This window comes from Pezoporus flaviventris, unplaced genomic scaffold, assembly GCF_033815535.1.
Source record: "Pezoporus flaviventris isolate CSIRO_AGI_PZ_B2104156 unplaced genomic scaffold, CSIRO_AGI_Pfla_v1 ptg000007l, whole genome shotgun sequence".
In the NCBI taxonomy this organism is placed as follows: Eukaryota; Metazoa; Chordata; class Aves; order Psittaciformes; family Psittacidae; genus Pezoporus; species Pezoporus flaviventris.
The window spans coordinates 57,239,878-57,259,391 of NW_026892555.1; the positions used below are offsets into that span (position 1 = coordinate 57,239,878).

At 35.9% G+C, this 19,514-nt stretch overlaps 1 protein-coding gene across 1 annotated transcript in view; it reads left to right on the forward strand.

Annotated features, from left to right (window-relative positions):
* The window catches only part of DOK6 (docking protein 6), a 236,454-nt gene extending 221,107 nt beyond the window's left edge, over positions 1-15,347 (forward strand). Inside the window, exon 8 of the mRNA XM_061448884.1 lies at positions 15,010-15,347. Within this exon, the coding sequence (XP_061304868.1) occupies positions 15,010-15,149 (140 nt within the window). The 3' untranslated portion in view covers positions 15,150-15,347. The remainder of the gene's footprint in view (positions 1-15,009) is intronic.
* Positions 15,348-19,514: the final 4,167 nt, after the last annotated feature.

The following is a 19,514-nucleotide window of genomic DNA, read 5'->3' on the forward strand; positions in this document are numbered from 1 at the left end:
CATGATATTGCTGATGAAGTTAAAAAGAGATGGAAATACAGAAATAGGGGTTGTATGAATTCTTAGAAAAATTCAGTTATATGTGATCATCTCATCAGAAAATTTTCCATCATTTATTCCTTGACAATATTTGAATTATTTAGGAATATTTGGAGGGGGAAAAAATAGTTTAGTATTAAAATTATTATTTCTCCAAATTTTAAAAAGTCAAATATTTATCTATTTTGTCATTTATTGTCAACCACTCTTTCAATTCTTATTCAATTAAGGTGAACAAAGGCAAGTGGCTTAATTCCAATTGGCTCTCATCAGGGAAAAAGTATAGTTTGAATTCTGTTGAAGTCTAAGAATTTAAAAGATTTCTCAAAAATAAGCAAAGAAATATGTGTGCATGTCAAAAGGGATAAAGTTAATCCATTTGATGGAACTGCTGAGTAAATATTTTGTCATATAAAATGAACAGTAATGCAAATTCAAATTATTTGTAAAAAGACTAGCATCTGGAAATATTTGGGTTTACTTTTTTTCTTAAAAAAAAAACTTCCTAACATAATAAATAATATTAAATGGTGTATACAGTGGGAGAAATAAGTTAAATAGCAGACTTGAGAGAGACACAGGGAGCAATATTCAAATGCATACTTTACATCTGCCAAGGCCCCCTATGTTTTGCATATACACATTTACTATAGTTTAATTTAGAGACAAGTCTTAATAGAATAGCTCTGCTTTATAATAATTTCCAGTGAGGCAGGAGCTAGATGCAGTGCAAATAATACTAATGGGAGAAAAATAAGAAAAGGCTCTGTTTGAAGAGGTGCTCTCCATCTCACTAAAAAGGACTGTACTGTATCCCTGTACCTAACTTTGATCATCAAGGAATAATGCAGGTTGCAGAGTGACTGCTGTACAAAAGAGTGTCTTAGACCTTCCAGCCTTATTCCTACTATAGCACGAGTGGGTTGAGCAGCACACAGATCCTCCTAGTGGTTTGGTATTGCCCATAATTTGAAATTATTCTCACTGGTTTCATAGCTTCTAGTTGGTAAGTTAAATATACACATATATATACTAGGTTCTTGTTAGGCAAGAATGGGACATTAAACAAACTGTTTTGTGTGACATCACAAAAGTGACTACAATAGATGTAAAGTCCCTGATCAAAGGGTGAAGAAAAAACGCATCCTACTTTGAGGAGTAAATGCTTTGTGTCAGATGGTGCCTCTATTCTTAAACAGTGAAGAATGTTATTTGCCTCCTTTATTTGGTTCAGAGTTAAAATACTAAGATAATACTTCCTTTTCCTCTACCCCAGTTCTTGCAAAGGCGCTGTCACCCAAACACAATAGATACTACTTCACACTACTTCACACTGCTTCACCCTACTTCACATTTTTTTTCTTTTGCATGGCCAAAGTTCAGAAAAAGAAAAAAAAAGAAAGAAAGAAAGAAATCATGTGCTGCGGAGGTTTTTCTTCTCTTTCTTTTCAAACTAGAATTCTTTGCTTTTGGGGAAAGGGAAATTCATGATATTGTGACATATCTTTGATGCTTTTTCAAGGCAATAATTTTTTTAAATGAAGAAGAATAATAGCTAGCTGGTAGAAACAATAACATTGTGTTTTTCAGTGTGCTTCTTGCTGCTACTGCTTCCTTAATTTTGCTCTTAAAGCAACACTTTACTAGTGATAAGACTGTTTTGTAGTGCATTATGGCAGTATAGTTGCCTGAATCATTGCTACTTAGCCATTCTACCAAAGATGTAAAAATTGGATCACCCCTTCCTCATTGCCTCCACTGAAATCCCCAGGTATCTTCTGAAAAACACTTTTATAGGAGCAAAGCATATGGTCTCACAGCCTTCAGCAGCAGGCCTGAATGTCTTCTAAAATTCGCATAGCTCCCTAGTTGTCTTTTAAATTCAATTCCTGATTATCCTCTAAAGTAAATGGACAGGCAGAACCTATACCCCAGAAAAATGCCTTTTCTAGCATATGGTTGGTCTCATGAAGCTCTTTAAAAAAGCAGAAATATCTGTTTTGGTTTTCTTGTCAAAGTGAATTTATGAAGCCAGGGATTGTTGTACTGAGCAGTGACTGGCAGACATTTTGAGTTAGTACATCAGTTTCTGAGCTACTTTAAAGGCTTTTATACCTATTCCTGTATTTTATTAAATATCCATTGTAAAGAAAGGTGGAAGTAACTAACTGTTAGGTGGATCCCATTCTCCCACTGATGAAGAAACCTGTAACATCATAAAAGAATGCAAAGTTCTCATCTTGTGAGAGACAAAGCTCTCCAAGAAAGATATAATACTCTTTCCTCTGTGCCTTAGTAATGCTCATGTCTGCAGCTGCAAAACTATATAAAGAAAATTATTTTAACTACAAGTTCTAGCTATGGACTGTAAATGTGGTGATTTTATGATGCAGAATCAGTGTCCTGAGTAATCAGCATGATACAGTCATCACTGGTGTGAGCTATAACATAAAGGAGTGTAACTCTCATTCTTCTTCTGACATAAATCACTTATATTTTGTTGATAATAGCGTACCTGTCCTACAAAAGTTATCTCACATCTCAGCTTGAGGACTCAGCTAAGGACTCCTCAGTAGTGCTTTATTTTCTTGAACAAGAGATGAATAAAAGTTCTCACAATTACTGATTTTTAATTATTATTTCTCCAGGGAGGAGGAGGCTATAAAGAGATATATCAGAAATAATTGGGAAAAGTAATCTGCTTTCTTCTTTATTTTATGAAATTGCTTCGCTAGGCATTTTTGGTTTGTTTGTTTTTTTCTTTTTACCCTTAAAATTGTCGTCAATATGGTCTTAAAGGAGAGAATACATATGTTTAATTTTAGTTTAGCTTTACTTTTGCAACCTGGAGACAGTACCTTATACAGCACATTTTTGCAGGCTGCCATTTTGCCTTAACATAAAAGTATGTCATCACATTTCATCAGTTTCTGCTGAAGTTATACTTTAACTTCATTTTAAATCACAGCTGATTTTCTGCTCTCAAAATTCCCATTTTTGTCCTTTTGGAAAGCTGCTTATATTCCATTATTCACTTCTCACCTTTTAGAGCTTAACTGATAAACCTAAAGATTTACATGTGAGTTAATAATTTTTGCAGTGTTCATGAATAAGTAGCAACATAACTCAAGAATACCACTGCATATGGTATGCTTCTACATAGATGTTGCTCTGGCAGAATGGGCAGTGAGAGCAGAAACAGCACAAAAAGCAAGCCATGGTGGAGGAAGGCAAAGCTGGTTTTAGTCTCTTTTTTATCCTAATATACTCTGAGCAGCATTCCATGAAAGGCTGCTCTGAATTTCACCTGCTGGTGTGTGGCTTCCAATAGCTGAAAATGACTGGAGCACTGGATGGTCTAGACATACACAAGAAATTCCTCAGACTTCATTCAGAAATTATGAAGTGGGTCCTTTTTGTTACTCCCTTTCCCTTCTACTGCTGATGGCTCCATCCATTCTTCACACTCTTAGCTAAACTGCTACCCAGTACCCGTATCTTTAACATTCAGTCACCCTGTGAGATTCACCTTTGTTCACCTCATCATCTGTATAGTACAACTGCAGACACTCATAATGAATTTAACTTCTGCATTAGAGCTTTTTCCAGTCCAAGCCAGTAGCAAAATTGCCATAAGGAAAATGCCTTGCTTTAATGTAAAACACTTTTCTCCAAATCTCTGTGTGAAGTATAATTACTTTGTACATGTCCTGTTCTCCATAGGATTGCTGGTTATTGTTTTGTGCTAAAGGCACTTTTTTTTTTTTTTCATTTCCTAGCCTGCTTTAGTAGCATTTAACTAATAAGTAATGGGAGAGGACAGAATGAACGTCTCTTAAGATATGATAGTTCTCTAACCCTTCCTGCTCCAGCCGGTCAGTCAATTGATTTGCCAGAATGCACTGGGGTTGTCAAGATCCCTTCCCAGCAGCTGGGATTAAGGAAAGTTGTTGAAGGGACTGCTGCTGTGCTGTTCTCACAGCTTCTGTGATTTGAGAGGCCACAAAAAGAATACCAACAAAAAAACAGCCTCAGAGAGCTGCGGAACAGAAAAGGCAGAACAGGACAGAATATTTACAGATTTAATAACAAATTTTAGAGAGAGAAGACATGTAGTTGATAATTTCAGTGTGTCTTACTTTTACCATTGGGTTTTCTATTCTATTTATTTTTTTATTTGCTAGGAGCAGGGGGAGAAATAAGTGCTTTGGCTTAAGCTGTTTTTAGTCATCCGAGAGAGTAACGAAAAGGGGAGGCTCCCATCTCCAGACACAAGCAGATCAAGCAGTTTGACATACCTTCTCAAGATTTACCTTCACTCATTTCCTCTAGCTTTTCACAAGTCTGAGGAAAATGACACAGCTTGTTCACACTTAATCACAGTGAATTTCTCTTTCGGGTTAAAAATGGGAAAGAACATCACTTGCATCCCTCAGTGAATTATAGCCATTGTTTTCTATTTCCTGGTGGGTAATTGAAGGTTTTCACAGCTAGAAAAAAATTATTTATAGTATCATGAAAAATGGATTAACTTTCCTGAGTGCTTCATTGATGTTTTAGGCATCTACTTTATTCCAATTAAACTTATATAACCTAAAATCAATGAGCTTCTTTATTTTGCAGAATAAATTATAGAGCAAAATAATTTGTTTAGCCTCTGTAAACTGCCTTATTTTCACGTTTTATATAGATAATCTCTGCAAGGAACGAAAGAGCACAAAGTGCTATTACATTCAATACAGGCAGTAACATTTCCTGTATTCCCAGTGCCTTCAATTGGCTGCACAGAAGCTTTGGGAAAGAACTTAGTAGCTTCCCTGCCAGATTAAAGCTAATAAACTGTTCAACCACCTGTATTGCCTAATAAAAAATGACTCAGAAGACAGCATGGAAGCATGCAGGAGATTTGATATATCTGTCCTCAGAAGTAGGTTTATGCAATTTCCTATTAGTTAGAGAATTTTTCAAACTATACCTCAAGTATTTGTCATAAAATCCATTTCTGTTTTTTTTGTGTACAGTATACAATTTCTCATCTGAAAATAGTAGAATTTGATTTCCAATTCAGATCAGTGCATGTCAATTTATTTCAAGACAATATTTAGCTAAGACAAGTGGAGTGTTTAATGGTCACAGGTAAACTAACTTTAGAAAGTACAATGCAATATTTTTATTCATAGAGAAAAAAAAATCAGTCTGGATACTGAACAGAATATGGAGATGGAAAGATCCTCAATTAAATACCACTGACTGGAAATGGTCTCTGTTATCATGTCAGCAATTAGCATCAGTTCTGTTGGGCTAGCTCAGGATGGGATCCAGTATTACTTATTTCAATCTTGTTCAAGTTTTACCACATGGATCTCAAATTCTCCTATTAATGACAAATTGTTATACTATGAACTTGTCCTTGTGTTTGAGCCTGAAATATTTTAAATAAGCAAAGGTTTTAATTCCTTTTTAAAGAATCATGCTTGGATTATCCTGAATAAACCGCTAAATGTGAGAAATCTGAACTAAATCCTGTAAAAATAAAGGAGGCATTAAGTTGTCATCCTTCAGAAAATACTTAAGAGTCTGCTTGAGGCAGATGGAATAATAATTGAAAAATATCTAAAACAAACAAAAAAAAAAACTAGTTTCTTCTAGTCAGTCTTTTCAATTTTAGCTTCAGTTTTCTCTCTAAAATATAAAATATGCTCAAAATCATAAATCGCAATAGTATAATGGTAGCCTGCAAAATTCCTTACTAAAAAAACAATTACTTTTTCTGGTAGAGCTTTACAACTTCATCTTGCAAACCGATATTAAACTCATAATGATACTATCATTTCAACGAGAAGATTCCCTCTTGTGTGTATAAGCTTATTTGGTTCAGTGCTCCTTTTCAAAACTCTGCTGGTTTCCTACTTCCAGAAGTATGTAAAATGAGTTTTCCCTGGAAAGATTATACTTTTCTAACATTAAAATTAGCTATCACCACACTTTCATTGGGTTAGTACTACTGATGTATGTAGTCTAAGAAACATTTTTAAGTTACAAATATATATAATGACTGCATGCCATTTGGCAGATCATCTTTGCTATTTTAGTGGGAATGTATCAATGCATTCCTAAATCTGTAGTTACGGTTTTTCAGTAATTCACTAATTCAGTCTATTCTTTTAAGTTGTTCTAAGCAGGTGCAGTGAAAGGTGAAGTCCAATTTTAAAGTAAAGCAAGTTCACATTTTAGATAAAATACCTGCAGTCTCATTAAGTAAGTTTAAGGCAAGCCTACAATTTCAAATTATAACACAAACAAAAAGTAAAAATCTGTTGTCCTTTCTACTTTAAAACTGCTGCAGAGGTGTGTCTTCATGTCTTCAAGCATTTGAGGAAACTTCTTAATCATTGCCAGAGAGCTAATTATTAGCTAAGACAATATATCCACTTTTATATAGCATCTATTATTACTATCTGGTTGTGGCTTGAAATAACATTAAGGACTTCTAAAGAATATTTCTAAGGACAATTTCATAGAAAGCTCTTTCATAGAAAGTGTAAGTAACAAATGGCTTAATAAATGCTTTCATTGTATGGCTAAAAAATAGAACACATTTTAATAGGTGTAAGTTCTAAAAGTTGTGTTTCATCCCTGCATATATAAATGTGAAATCTGTTATCCTTTCTGAAATTCATTCACTGGTGACAGAAAATAATGGAAAATCTTTAGTCAGTTTATATAACTTATTTTATTAAACTGGGAACTATGTTTTTACCTCTGATAAACCACCCTTCTCCTCCCCTTCCCAGCAAAATATATATAAGCAAGACCGATTGCCCAGTTCAAAGTTCCTTGAATGAAAGACATTTTACCAAGACTTTACCAATGTCTTTGGAAGACATTGCCTTCAGTTTGGATAGCATTTTGTTCTTAAATACCTGGGAAGTGCAGTAATTAAATGAATATGAGTTCTGTAGCAGAGGTACAAGAATATTGTAAACACCGATGATTTTTCCTGCTTCCATGCAATAAGGAGTGCTAGCAGAGTTCAAACAGGACTGAGATTGAAGTGCAACAATTTGCTGAGGTAATCTAAGACACAGCTGATGCTAAAACGAGTGGTGCCATTACACCTCATAACAAGTTTCAAATCCCAGGCATTCCTTTTCTTTGAACAGGCCAGAAGTGGCGCACATCTGACTCCACAGCAAAAGCCAAGCAGGCATAAAACATGTTTTGGATTTGGTTTTGCTCTTTTGGTTGTTTTTTATAAGGGATAGCTTTGTTACCATGTATCTCCCTATTTCCTTGGCTCTTCAGGTAAGCAAAGAAACTGCCTGGGACAGCCAAAGGTAGGGCTCAGCTGTATCTCCTGCCTATCTTAGACTTTATATTTTATACGTGTTTATTTCTCATGTTATATTTACATGATAAAATTGTCTTTTAAAATTAGTGTTTGTAGAATAGGTATCCGTTTGTGGTCTCATAAATCCTTTGTCCCCATCTTTTCCTGTGTCAAGCAATATAAACTATACTGCCTGCCAAATTTTTCTTTTTATTTTTTTTCCAATCAAAGCTGTATTTTACTTACATAAAAATGTGCTGAAAAACATATCCCCTCCATTGCCTCAGACCAAATTTGCTCTCTGGCTTCAGACCTCATGTGCTGAGTTACATTTTATGGCAATTTTTTATGGGCTAGTTATAAATCTTTGTGATTTACAATGAAAATACTAGTGGGTCAGGAAATATTGGCCATACCAAAGATCAGCAGAATTAAGACAACAAGAAGATTGAAAAGTGCTAATCACTCAGCCTCCAGTAGAATCCATTTCAAAGTGGAGTGTGCTATCTCCACATTATAGACACATTGTCAATGTATTTTTTTCCTTCATTTCACTTTAGATAGTCTAATTTGATAATAGAAATTCATTATTTCATTTCATCTCTGTATTATCAGTAAAATTGCATGAAGCCTGTATAGTGTTTTGTGGAATACATATCCAAGGGGAAATGTCAACATGGTTTGAAATGCAATAAATATTTAACAGTGAGATATTCCATATCATCAAAGTGATATGCAATGTATAAATTTACATTTTTGAATTGCATTTTTTAGTAAGATGCTTTATGCTAAATCAGTAACAGATTTAGGGGTTGATTTTTTTTAACAAGTTGTCTGATAAAATCTGTGTTTTGATCAGGCATTTATTTTGGCTGTAATAAAAATGCAACAAAAACATTCTGAGGAAGGGAAAAGTGAACCATGAGCTACCAAATTGGTAAATCAAGATGATAACACTGCATACATAGCTACCTACTTCTACTCTGGTAACTGTAATTTTTCAAGGATGTAAAAGAAAAAGTAAATTATGCTCTCAAACTATGCACAGAGATCAACAATCAGTTGACTCTCATAATGACTTGCTACTCTACACAGGAATCAAAAGCAAAAGACAGCAAAGTGTGTGCCTCTACCTACTTAAATGACAGCAGATATCATTATTTGAGACAAATTGACTGAATCCAAGCAATTTCATCTATCTTGCATGTTTGTTTCTTTTTTTTTTACTAGCTTTGTATTTTTTTCTACTTTTCAGTTATTCCAGGAGCAGGGTAATGTTATTATTTTTCCTTTTGTTGCTTTATTATATCCCCATGATGCAAAGCACTATAAAGACTAAAATAATTTTGTTACTGGAGTTTTCCATAGCTGTTATCTCTTCCCCCTACTTTAGCCTTTCCCATATGCACTTAGGATCAGAGCATTCATTTCTGCTTATTTCTTGCATTTTCCTATCATCTTATCATTTGTCAACATTCTCATCCAATTCTAATATTCCTTGAAGAGAAAGAAATAGTCACTTGCAGGAATTTCCATTTTCTTTTTCTTTCCTTAATATTACCAACACAGAATGTCTCAATTTCCTGAAGTTTCTGTTTAAAAAGTTCATTACCTCAAGCTTGAATAGGAAAATGAAATTATTTACATTTTGTATAAAAATGCTTAGTCTCTGTTTACATCTTTGGTAAATGAAATAATTTTACTTTACTTTGGATAAGTGAAGTTCAAGAACAGAGTTATTAGTTTTGTAATAAGTCTTAATTTTGCAAATAATGTGGACGTGTTTTATATTAGTTTCTTGTTGACCGAGTCTGTGGTTGAAAGGATAAATTAGGCCGGAACTGCTAACCACTTTGTACAAGGTACTAAGCCTTTTCAGGTAGCTTTGTTACAGCACTCATTAAAGATTTTATTTAAAGTCTTAATTCAGTTGGTGATATTTTGATATGTTTCTGTATTAAACTGCACACATTTTATCTCAAAAGCTTTTCTTCAGGGTCATAGCAGGGGGGTTGGAACTAGATGATCTTAATGTCCTTTCCAACCCTAACTATTCTATAATGCCTGTATCTTTCATTATAAAACAAAATCCTTGACTGCAGTCGTTTCTCTAACATAGACAAATTGTATCACCTGTTTAATGATTCACAGAAAACTGTGACTCTCCAAATACTGTGTGCCAGTCAGGAAGAACAGCTGAATGTTTTCTTTAACTGATTTAAAACAAAGTAATTTTTTTTTCTTTCACAAAGCAAACTGGCTGAAAATACGGTATTGCACCGTATCACAGAAAAGTTTGGGTTAGAGTATGGGTTTGGAATTGATTCATCCCTCCTGCTTGCTTAGTGCAGGGCTAGCACAGATCAAGGTTTCCTGATAAAGACTTTAAATATCAATAAGCTAAAAATTGAAAGTATCATTAAAAAAAAAAATAAAAGAAGAAAATCACTTCTGTAGGATCTGTAAAACCGCATTCAGAAACTCTTGTGATAGGGTTCTGAAACAAGTATATTCCCCTTAGATACTTACTAATCTTGATGCTGGCCAAAAAAAAACACTCAAAATTATTATTTTAAGTTCAAATTCTAAAGAAAATTAAGATGCTTTTAACTGAGAATAAAATTAAATATTTTAAAATGCTAGCAGCTTTGGGTTTTGATTTGTTTTTTTTTTTTACAGTCACTCTCAGTATATTTCCTATATATTTTATCATCAGTTTATTTTTTTATTCAACGTTATTTCTAATTAATAAACTAAACAATTTTTTTAAAAAATGTTTCCTGATATTCATTTTCCCTTCAGAAAGATAAATATTTAATTAAATGGAATCCAAAATTATTTTAGAAAGTATAAAATTTGGAGCCCACCCATGCTCCCTGGAGTTTTAATTCCAACTGTAGCCAAATTGAAGGGAAAGCTTGTATTTCTTTATTTAAAACTGAAAGAGACCCACAGTTCCATGTGCAATAAGTACATAGAAATCAATATGCTGTAATGTAGTTTATACTATTTTTCAGTTTCCATCTGCTTCCTTCCATTGCATCTTTTTTGAGTGACAGCATAATTGCTGTAGCAATTAATGCCCTTCCAATCCAACTGCATCATTACTGCAAAATAAATGTTTTGCTTTATAGCAGTTTGTCCTGCTATGAAACTTTGCTTTAGTTATTCCAATCATCTAACAGCAGAAAAGGAAAAGCTGCTTTGTCATCAACAGCTTAATAGAAGACACTGTATATTCAATATGGAGAGCTGGCAGAATTTTAACCAGTATCAATTCAAAAATAGGATAACAGCAATCATTTATTTTCTGCCTTAAATGAAAATATCTTTTCTGGATGAAATAATAGACACTTAACTGATTTGAGATTGTAGTAAGGGTTTGGTTTTTTTTGAGGAACATTTTCTTTACCCAGAGTAAAATGTGGACTCTCTTTCTTTGCAACAAAAGCCCTTAGAAGATAAAAGCTTCCATCTGAAATAAGCAGTCATAGTAATTTAGTTTATTGCAGTTAGTTTTAAGTTTTCCCTAGTGGGCTTTAGGTGCATAGCTGCAGTATATTTCCCATTTTGTCCTGTGCCTTTACAAAAATGCTGCAAAGATTGTTAGAGGTTGAAGCACTTTAAGACATTCTTTCCCATCAAAACCATACCCTCAGTGTAATCTTTTTGGCCTCCTTTAGTATAAACAGGCACTTTCACTGATGCTAGGAAAGTCCTTAGAGAACATAAATCTAGATTAAAGGCTAGTACTATTTTTGTGAACTTTTCTGGCTGAAAGGATGCATTTATTCTCCGGTGAGAATTGCATGAGGAAACAACGTACAACTAACCCCTTCTTACTAGCATTTCATTCCTGAAACATCTGTTAGCTAATTGGTTTTTTTCCACCTCCTTGCACCATCCTTTGTAGATAAAATCCTATCGTCTCTGTTTCACTGATTTTCAGACTGTTCTGTTTATTTTGAACAACAGAACTTTCCAATGAATATTTCCAAAAAGAAAAGATTGCTTTACAATGGAACCAGTGATTCACTTTATTTGGTTTTCGCTTGTACTGATTGATTCATAGAAATTTTCTTTTGAACAACTGTGGTTTTCTATAACATTTATAGAAACATCTATTGCAATCACAGTGCTCTTGTCCTCATGAAATCTGAGAGCACTCCCAAGTACAAAACATAATACTAATAAAGATATCAATTTGGCTTTAATTTAATGGCTTTGATTTCTGCTCAGAATCTTAGGAATGTAAATGCAAAATTATATTTTCAAAAATAAATTTATTATTATTACCTAAAAAAAGTAAAACTGTATTTGAAGCACATAATGTTGGGTTTTCTTGCGAAGTCATCTGTTCAGATGTTAAGAAATCCCAGATGAAAGCTTGCTGTGCAGCTGCAAAAGTCCGGTTATTTTACCTAGTGACTATGTAATATGAGGTACTTTCAAGATCTGCAACTGAAGCTGAAACACAGGAGTCTCTGGTTCTATTAATTTTTAATTACTGAACTGCAAAACCTATGCACTTATATTAGATCTTACATTAGAAAATGCTTCGTCACAGGTTTTCAAAAGTGATCCTGCATCAGAGAAGTGAGTAGTCTGCTGGCAATAGCATTCACCTGCATTTGGTTGCATATTGCTCACAGGTCATCATTCCCCAAACAAACTATCTCTACCAAAGCCAGTCTGACAAAAACCCTGCCATCTCTTACACTTGGCTGCTCCTTACCTGTGCCAGTTCAACTGCTTGTAGGGCTTTTGCAAACCAGATGACCAAAGTGCTTCAACCTTTCAGCTGCAATGGCACAACTGAGGGACAGTGAACAGTAGTGTTGGTAGAGAGAAGAAAGGGAACATTTTCAGCTGATTTTTTTTCTGTTACAGAAAGTGTAATGTTGAACTATACCCACAGGCAGAGAGGAATTTTAACACAGGCCCTGTACATCAGAGATGAGTGTTCTAACCAAAGAACAGCAGATGAGTGTCTTGAATTCTTGCATTGGAAATGAAAAGCATGACCTTCTTTTTCATTTACAAAAGAAAACGGTTTGACACCTGTCTTCTGGTTAAGAATTTTAATTTTGAATGAAAACCAGAAAAAAATGCTTCCCAGTGAGCAGCAGTCAGGGAGCTTTTAAAGCTTATTCCTGGATCTCTTCTTTTTTTTCTTTTTTTTTTTTTCCTTTCATTTAGCTGAGTACTGCAAGTTTTCTCATAGAAATTGTGATCGATTTACTTGTATGTTCATCCATCACTGCTGTTACTAGGAAACCATTGGGTTTTTTTCCTCTACAGAATTGTTAAAAATAAGCACCATGCCATGAAATAAGATCCTTGTGTAGAATGCCTCTGCTTCCAACATAATTAAGATCAGGAAAAATCTAATTTTGGTGTAATTTGCCAGTTTGCATTAAATTATCTTGCTGGATCATTCATACCTAATTGCTTTGGACTACAGCTTCATTGCATTCTATGATCCAGAGAGTAAATTTAAATAAGGAAAGGCATTTCCTGTGCAAGCCGCAGGAAAAAAGACTCTCCCAGTCCTGTTGGTGTCTTCAGGTCATGAACTGTGTGTTAATCAAATTCATCTTATGCCAACGTCAGAAGAACTGTAGAGAAGAGTTGGTCTTGTATTCTTGAAAACAACTGTGGTACCAAAGTGCTGCAAGATCCATGAACAGCATTCTTCTTTTCTCTTAACCTTTTAAGACCCAAATGGGGCACAGAAAATACTATTGAAGGAGGAAGCTTAGAAAACAGTGGAACTCAAATTCTACTCTAAAATCTTCTCCTGTTGAAACTTGAATTTCAAAATTCTTACTGCTGACATAAAGTGTAATTATGGAAACACTGCAGTACCCAAGACTCTATAAGGCGGATCAGTATGAGTATTAAAATAATATTTAGTATTCAAATAAAAGAATTTATTATAATTTAGAGTTTCCAGTATGGGATATATATACCAAATAAAATAAAAAAAAAGCTGAACAAACCTCTAAATTTTGGACATTTACTACTTAGAAGTCTTAGGCCAACTCAGAACCATTGGACTATTAAATTATTTTACCACCATTGTTTTTTTATTAACTTTATTTAAATACATTAATATAGTTCATTCTTTTAAAAACAATATAAGTTGAAAGTAAACATATTGAAAGAGCCATTCTTTCCTAAACTTGCAAATTCTCTGTAACCCATAGCTTTCTCATTTCATTTGAACTGATGTCCTCTACTCATTTTCTGATTATTTCCATAGATGGATGTCACAGTTTGGCTTGAGCCAAGGTGTCTTTGAACTTTAGGGTCTGTTGAGCATGTCTTATTGGATCTAATTATTATATAATGTAGCAGTCAGGGAAAAATCCACTTATTTTCATTAATCCTTTTGGTTAGAGAATAGCTAATATCAGCCCTGCTGTAAGATTTAGCAGCTAGAAATAGTCATTAGAACAGTAAGGACGTGGTAGCAGCTGAGGCATGCATACAGGAAACAGAAGACTTGAATATAATTTCCTTTTTATCCTAAATGGGATTAAATTAATTCATTGGTTTTTTTTTCTCTCTTGGTGCTAGTATTGCTCTCTCTTCTTCAGGGGAATAATGATTATTTATTTTCATGAAGCTGTCAGTAACATTTTATAGCCAAACTTTTCCAAATGCATGCTGGGACAGTTTTGCCAAATCTGGTGAACATCATTCTTAGTTCCAGCACTACTCGAGTAGTCTAGAAAGCTGCCAGCTGTTTTGGAACATTCCACCGTGAGCCTAGTGCTTCAGTGTTTGAGCATATATTCTATCCCTTAATATATCTGTGGTTGACGGAGAAATATGATTTTGCATTCCTACATATAATACATCTATTAAAGACATGTTTAAAAGCATATATCCAATACCATTTTAAATAAGGCTTCAATATGCATTGCCAAAAAATTGAGAATATATGTTGCATGAAGATATGAACTTTGGAAATGAACTTTGTGCTACTAATTAAATGCCAGTTTCAAAAGGGAATTTAGAGGTAGGAAAATGATCAGGTTACAGAACTGGGTCATAGGAGTCATCTTCTGAGTTTGGTCATTGGCTTTTCATGGTTTCCCATCTTGCTGGCTGCGACTGAGCAAGCCATGGTTAATGAGATTCATAAGCCCATCTAAGAAAACACTTCACACATACTCTTCCCAGCTAGTATTCTGCCACATGGGCTATATCCCACCTCCAGTTCATTTTGAAATTACGATGATGCTGTGTTTGCCTGACAAGCTGGCATCCTATTCAAAGACAGTAAGTATATTTAACGGCATTTGTGTGACAAATCCCTTTGAAACTGCTGGCATTACTTCCACTACTTAAGCAGTGCTTCAGATAAAAAAGATGTGCATTAGTGTGCATTTATCAGCTCTAACTGAGAAACATAACTGAGATTTAGAGTAGCAAATATAAGAGATATTATTGATATTATGCAATTAAAAAAAAAAACCAACAAAAATGGCCAATGTGGCACGTCTCCTCTCCAGGTACCCTGGCGCCGTGGGGCAGTATGAAGCCAGCCTATCGAAGTCCGTGTAAATGGTGAAAGCAAATTAAATGAAAGACGAGTTACATCTTTTGTGTCCATGTCCCCTTTACCACAGGTCACAACCTCAGCTCAGCGAAGGTGTCCCGGGCGCAGACATTTCCCAGCTACCAGGAGGAGCAGGGTGAGGAGCACCAGCAGTCCCTCTCACTGGCCAGCAGCTACGCCTTCGGCTATGGCTCAGGCCTGGTACAATGACAGCTGGGAGCAGCCTCCGGAGAGAAACAGTCAAGCCTGGAGCCTGCGGCCAGAGCTGGGGAGCCGCTGGCCCCCTCCACTCCCACTATTTGCCGTGAAAACTGATGCCTACCAGCTCCAGCCGGGTCACCGCCAATGCGGAAACCCGGAGAGGCCGCTTCCCCGAAGCAGAGGCTAAGTCTTTATTTATTTATTTTGCCTTTTGTCAAGAAAGGAGGGGGGCTGTGGGGGAGGGGCGGGAGGGGATGCTTTCGTGTTGTGAGAAATTGGTGGAAACAAATGAAACTGTGTTGATGTGAAGGTTTCTGCATGACTGGAGAAGGGCTGTTCTAGGGCTCCATTGCGATGGTGCATTTGACGCCAGAGCCTTCCTTCCTGCCTCCACCATCAGGCTGTCCCGTCTTAAGCTGTAACATCTTTAGGTCCCACTGATTCCCACTGCAGTCATTGAAGTGTCACCTACTGGAGAGACAGCATCGGTGCTGCAGGGGTCACCTTCAAATCCAAGCGAGTTTGCTCAGTACCCTAGAGGATGGTTGGGTGGTTTTTGAGCCAGACACCGACACGTACTGGAGTAGCAGGCTAATATGGTTTGTCGGAATAGAGTTTGACATGTTAAGGTAAGGTTATTGCCTGATACAGCTCTAATCTTAAATTCCCAGGGCACAAATTCATCCCTTACTAATACACGCATAATTCTCACAGCCCCCCTGACAGCTGTGAATGTCCCTATCAGCAGCAGAGTCTCACCCTCAGAATTGCTGCAAAGTCGTCTTATTTTCAAATTATTTAGGTAACCATGCCTGCAAGCCTAACTTTAAAAAGTGGGAAAACTGTTCTTCAGACAACTATAAGTGGGACACACCCCCAGCTCGTGACTGCTTGTGCCATGGCTGGGCCAGATATGGTAGAGCTCTGGTCTTGTCTTTCTTATCAGCGTTACTTTGATTTCCTCTGTTTCCTTCTCAGATTTCTGTTTTAGATGCACATTGTATCTTGTATGATCATGTGTCAAGCCTTGATTTACTTTGACAAGGAGGTTGAGTACCTCTCAGTGGAAATTTTCTGTCTTTCGAAGACATCTTTAAAATATGAACTGTGGTAGGTGTGTTTGTAATCAGTAAAATGAGGGAATAAGTTGGAAGGCATACCTGTATGTAGGGAACAAGTTTTATCTATTCTGATCATTTAGACTTTTGTAAGTGGTATCGAATATTTATGTGCTCCTCACAATGCGCTGAAATGTTTCAAATTGTGAGGAGAGAAATCTGCCCTCTTGCTGTGATTCGAGCAGCCTTGTGTTCTGTTCCCAGTAAGAAATGATTGCCATGATTACCAGAAGGATTCGTCTCATTAGTTGTTTCTCAGGACAGGTTCAGGCAGCATATCAAGGAGGAGACACATAGACTCTTTGCCAATGAAATAATCAGTTTTCTGTACCATAAGTTAACTGAAAAAGTTCTGTTGGGCTGTTTTATATATGCACATATATATGTATTAAAAAGTACAGAAGAAACTTCTGCTTTTGTTTAAACAGTATGTCCATCTTTTCTCCAACCATTTTCCAGGCTAAGAGACCTTGCAGACTTACAGTTTTCTACACCTCAGTGAACAGCTGCTGAATAAAATAGCTTTGTGATCCACTTGAATGAAACACTTCTACCCCACCACAATCAGCTTTATTTATTTTTCCTCTTTTTCCCTGTCTCATTCACTACCTTTTCTCCTTTTCACAGTGCTGCCATACTCAGGAATAGAACAGCACCCTAGAGAGTGTATTTTGATGAGCTAAATGAAAAACTGCTCTTCCACACTGTCAGGGATCTGTACCTTTCGTGCTTTCTGAGCTTTACCCATCAAGGAAGCTTCATTCACACTTTTATTTAAGAAAAAAATGTGGTTGACATTTTGCTTTGGGAAAATTTCCAGTTTGCAAATGTTACATGCAAAATGTGATACAAAAGGATAAATGCTTTGCTGGTGTAATACCATTATTCAGGCAGCTTTCCTAAATATACACCTTTTGAGAAACTGGCCAGTTATTTGTGTTCCTATGCAACTGCAGTTCTTTCATATGCCCTAAAATTATATATTTTCTTTAAAATTCCTTAGATTAAGTTTCCCATATGTTCTGTAGATTTCTATGCTGTGTCCATGCAACTATTTTCCTCTGTGACTTGAATACAAGTCATTTAATACTTACATAGTCTACATAGTCCAAAGGTGAGGAAAAGGCAAAACAAGAGAGTATCAAGAACTGCTTTGTAGTTCCAGTGCCCGCATACTTTAACAAACTATCTAAATCCTATAGCTAGTGCTGTAGCTGTAAAAAGCATAAGATCTATATAGTGTGCTCTTTCCATTTCCTGGGGAATGTTTGCTGTCTGTCACAGATGGCTTTGTCTTCCCCTGCAGGGCACGGATATTGTCTAGTTAATGGCAATGTAGATGCTATTTCCAAAGAAAACACACAAAAAAAAAAAAAAGGGGAGGGAGGAAAGATTTGTAATGTATAGAAGCTTTACTAAATAAAATATATTTGCTTTCGGTGCGTAATACAACTACCTTCTCAGCTCACGCATTTATAAATATCTGTAAAGTCCCATCTTGTAGCAATATGCAAAAAAACTCCAGGACAAAGCTGGAGAATGCAACCAACAACAGGCAAACCTGACCTATTGGGAACCTGTTTCTTGCAGGGAGTAAACACAACCACAATGGAAGTTGAAAATAAGGATGTAGCTTCACAGTGTACTGTAACACAATCTAAGAAATCTGTGCACCTGACACAAAAGTATTCGGCAGCCAATAGATGTTGCCATTAGTGCCACTCCAGAACGTCAGATGATTTCACTGTAACATTTGTGTATCTGTATAGTTTCCAGAAATATTCCTCAGAAAAGCTCCATGAGCAGACAGGCACTGCACCAACAGTTTGCCAGAAAATCCTGTTTTCATGGAATTGCTTTAATATTCCTGGCATATGCCTGTCGATAATCTAAGTGATTCCCCACTGAGACTACTTTGTACAGCTCCTAGCGCTTCTGCCAGAAGTAAAACTCTCTTTTGGCACACGTGGTAGAGCTGCCTGCCTAGAGACTAGAAGAGTCTTTGAATAGGCTCAGGGACCCCATGGGACCCTGCTCAAGTCTCGGCACACACATTGACTCCTGACCCAAGAAGAGCTCTCCCGCTTCAGCTAATGAGCTGTGAAGAGATGGAGGGCAACAAAGTGTCTTCAGGGGTAACTAAATGCTACTGGTACAAATGAAACTTAGCACTAGTACATTATAAACAGAAGAAATAATACAAGGCTGTTGCTTTCTTTTGGTTTTGAGGATGCAGTAGAAATATATTCCTGTAACCATGTTTTGTTTTTTTTTTTAATAACCCTTGGTATATTCACCCCTATGAACAAATAACTCACAGCATTGCTAAATATAGTTACTGATGGTAGATCCTAACTGTGAATATTATAGATTGATGCATGCTGGTACTTTTGATTTTTAAGTAAGTCCCTTGGTGCAGAAAAGGAGAAATTGAAGGAGACTCATAATAAATCATCAGATGGTACTAAGGTACTTGAGCTGCCCCATTTTTTAAACAGCTACATGTTATTATTGATATTATAAATCATCTTTGATTATACTCCTCTGAAACTATTTTGTCTGCATATGTAAAGGAAAAAGAGAGATGAGCATCTTGTAACATGGACTTTGCTGATTTACTGAGGAAATGTTTGGGCTTTACTTTCTGTGGTAGGCTCTGATTTCAGCTCTTCACATGTACCTGGTCTGCTTAAAGTTCTGTTCTTGGTTGTTTTTTTTGGTTGGTTCCTCCCACCACCTGAAATCTAGCAATTAAAGCTTGGAAATATATTGACAAACCTAAGAAGCTTGTTAGCAACAATAGCCGCTCTCTTTCATTTTGACAAAGTCTACCATTACATTTGGGGAAAATAATTCCTTTCACAAGATATGAATAGAAATCATGTTGGAAAGCAGCAAACATTTCTAATCATGTCTCATTCTAAGCTACTAAGACTTTGCTGGAGAAGGGGTTAAAATTAAATATCTGAGTTCAAAAGTCTTTTAAAGTGCTCTCTATAGCAATAATGTAAGTACAACATATAGTCTTCAGGCACCCAGTCATTTAGGAGTTGTGAAGTATAGGCAGTCTGAGAAGACCCTTACCTGTTCATGGCCAAGAGAAAAAAGAGCATTAATCAAATGTCTGCATTGCATTTATCAGAAAATGAGTGAACTTCATTCTTGTCCAGCTCTCCAGCCTAACAGGCAATACTGTGAGGAGTAGTGACTTTTGAGATATTTGATCTATAGGAACTAAGACCATTAGCCTGAAGCG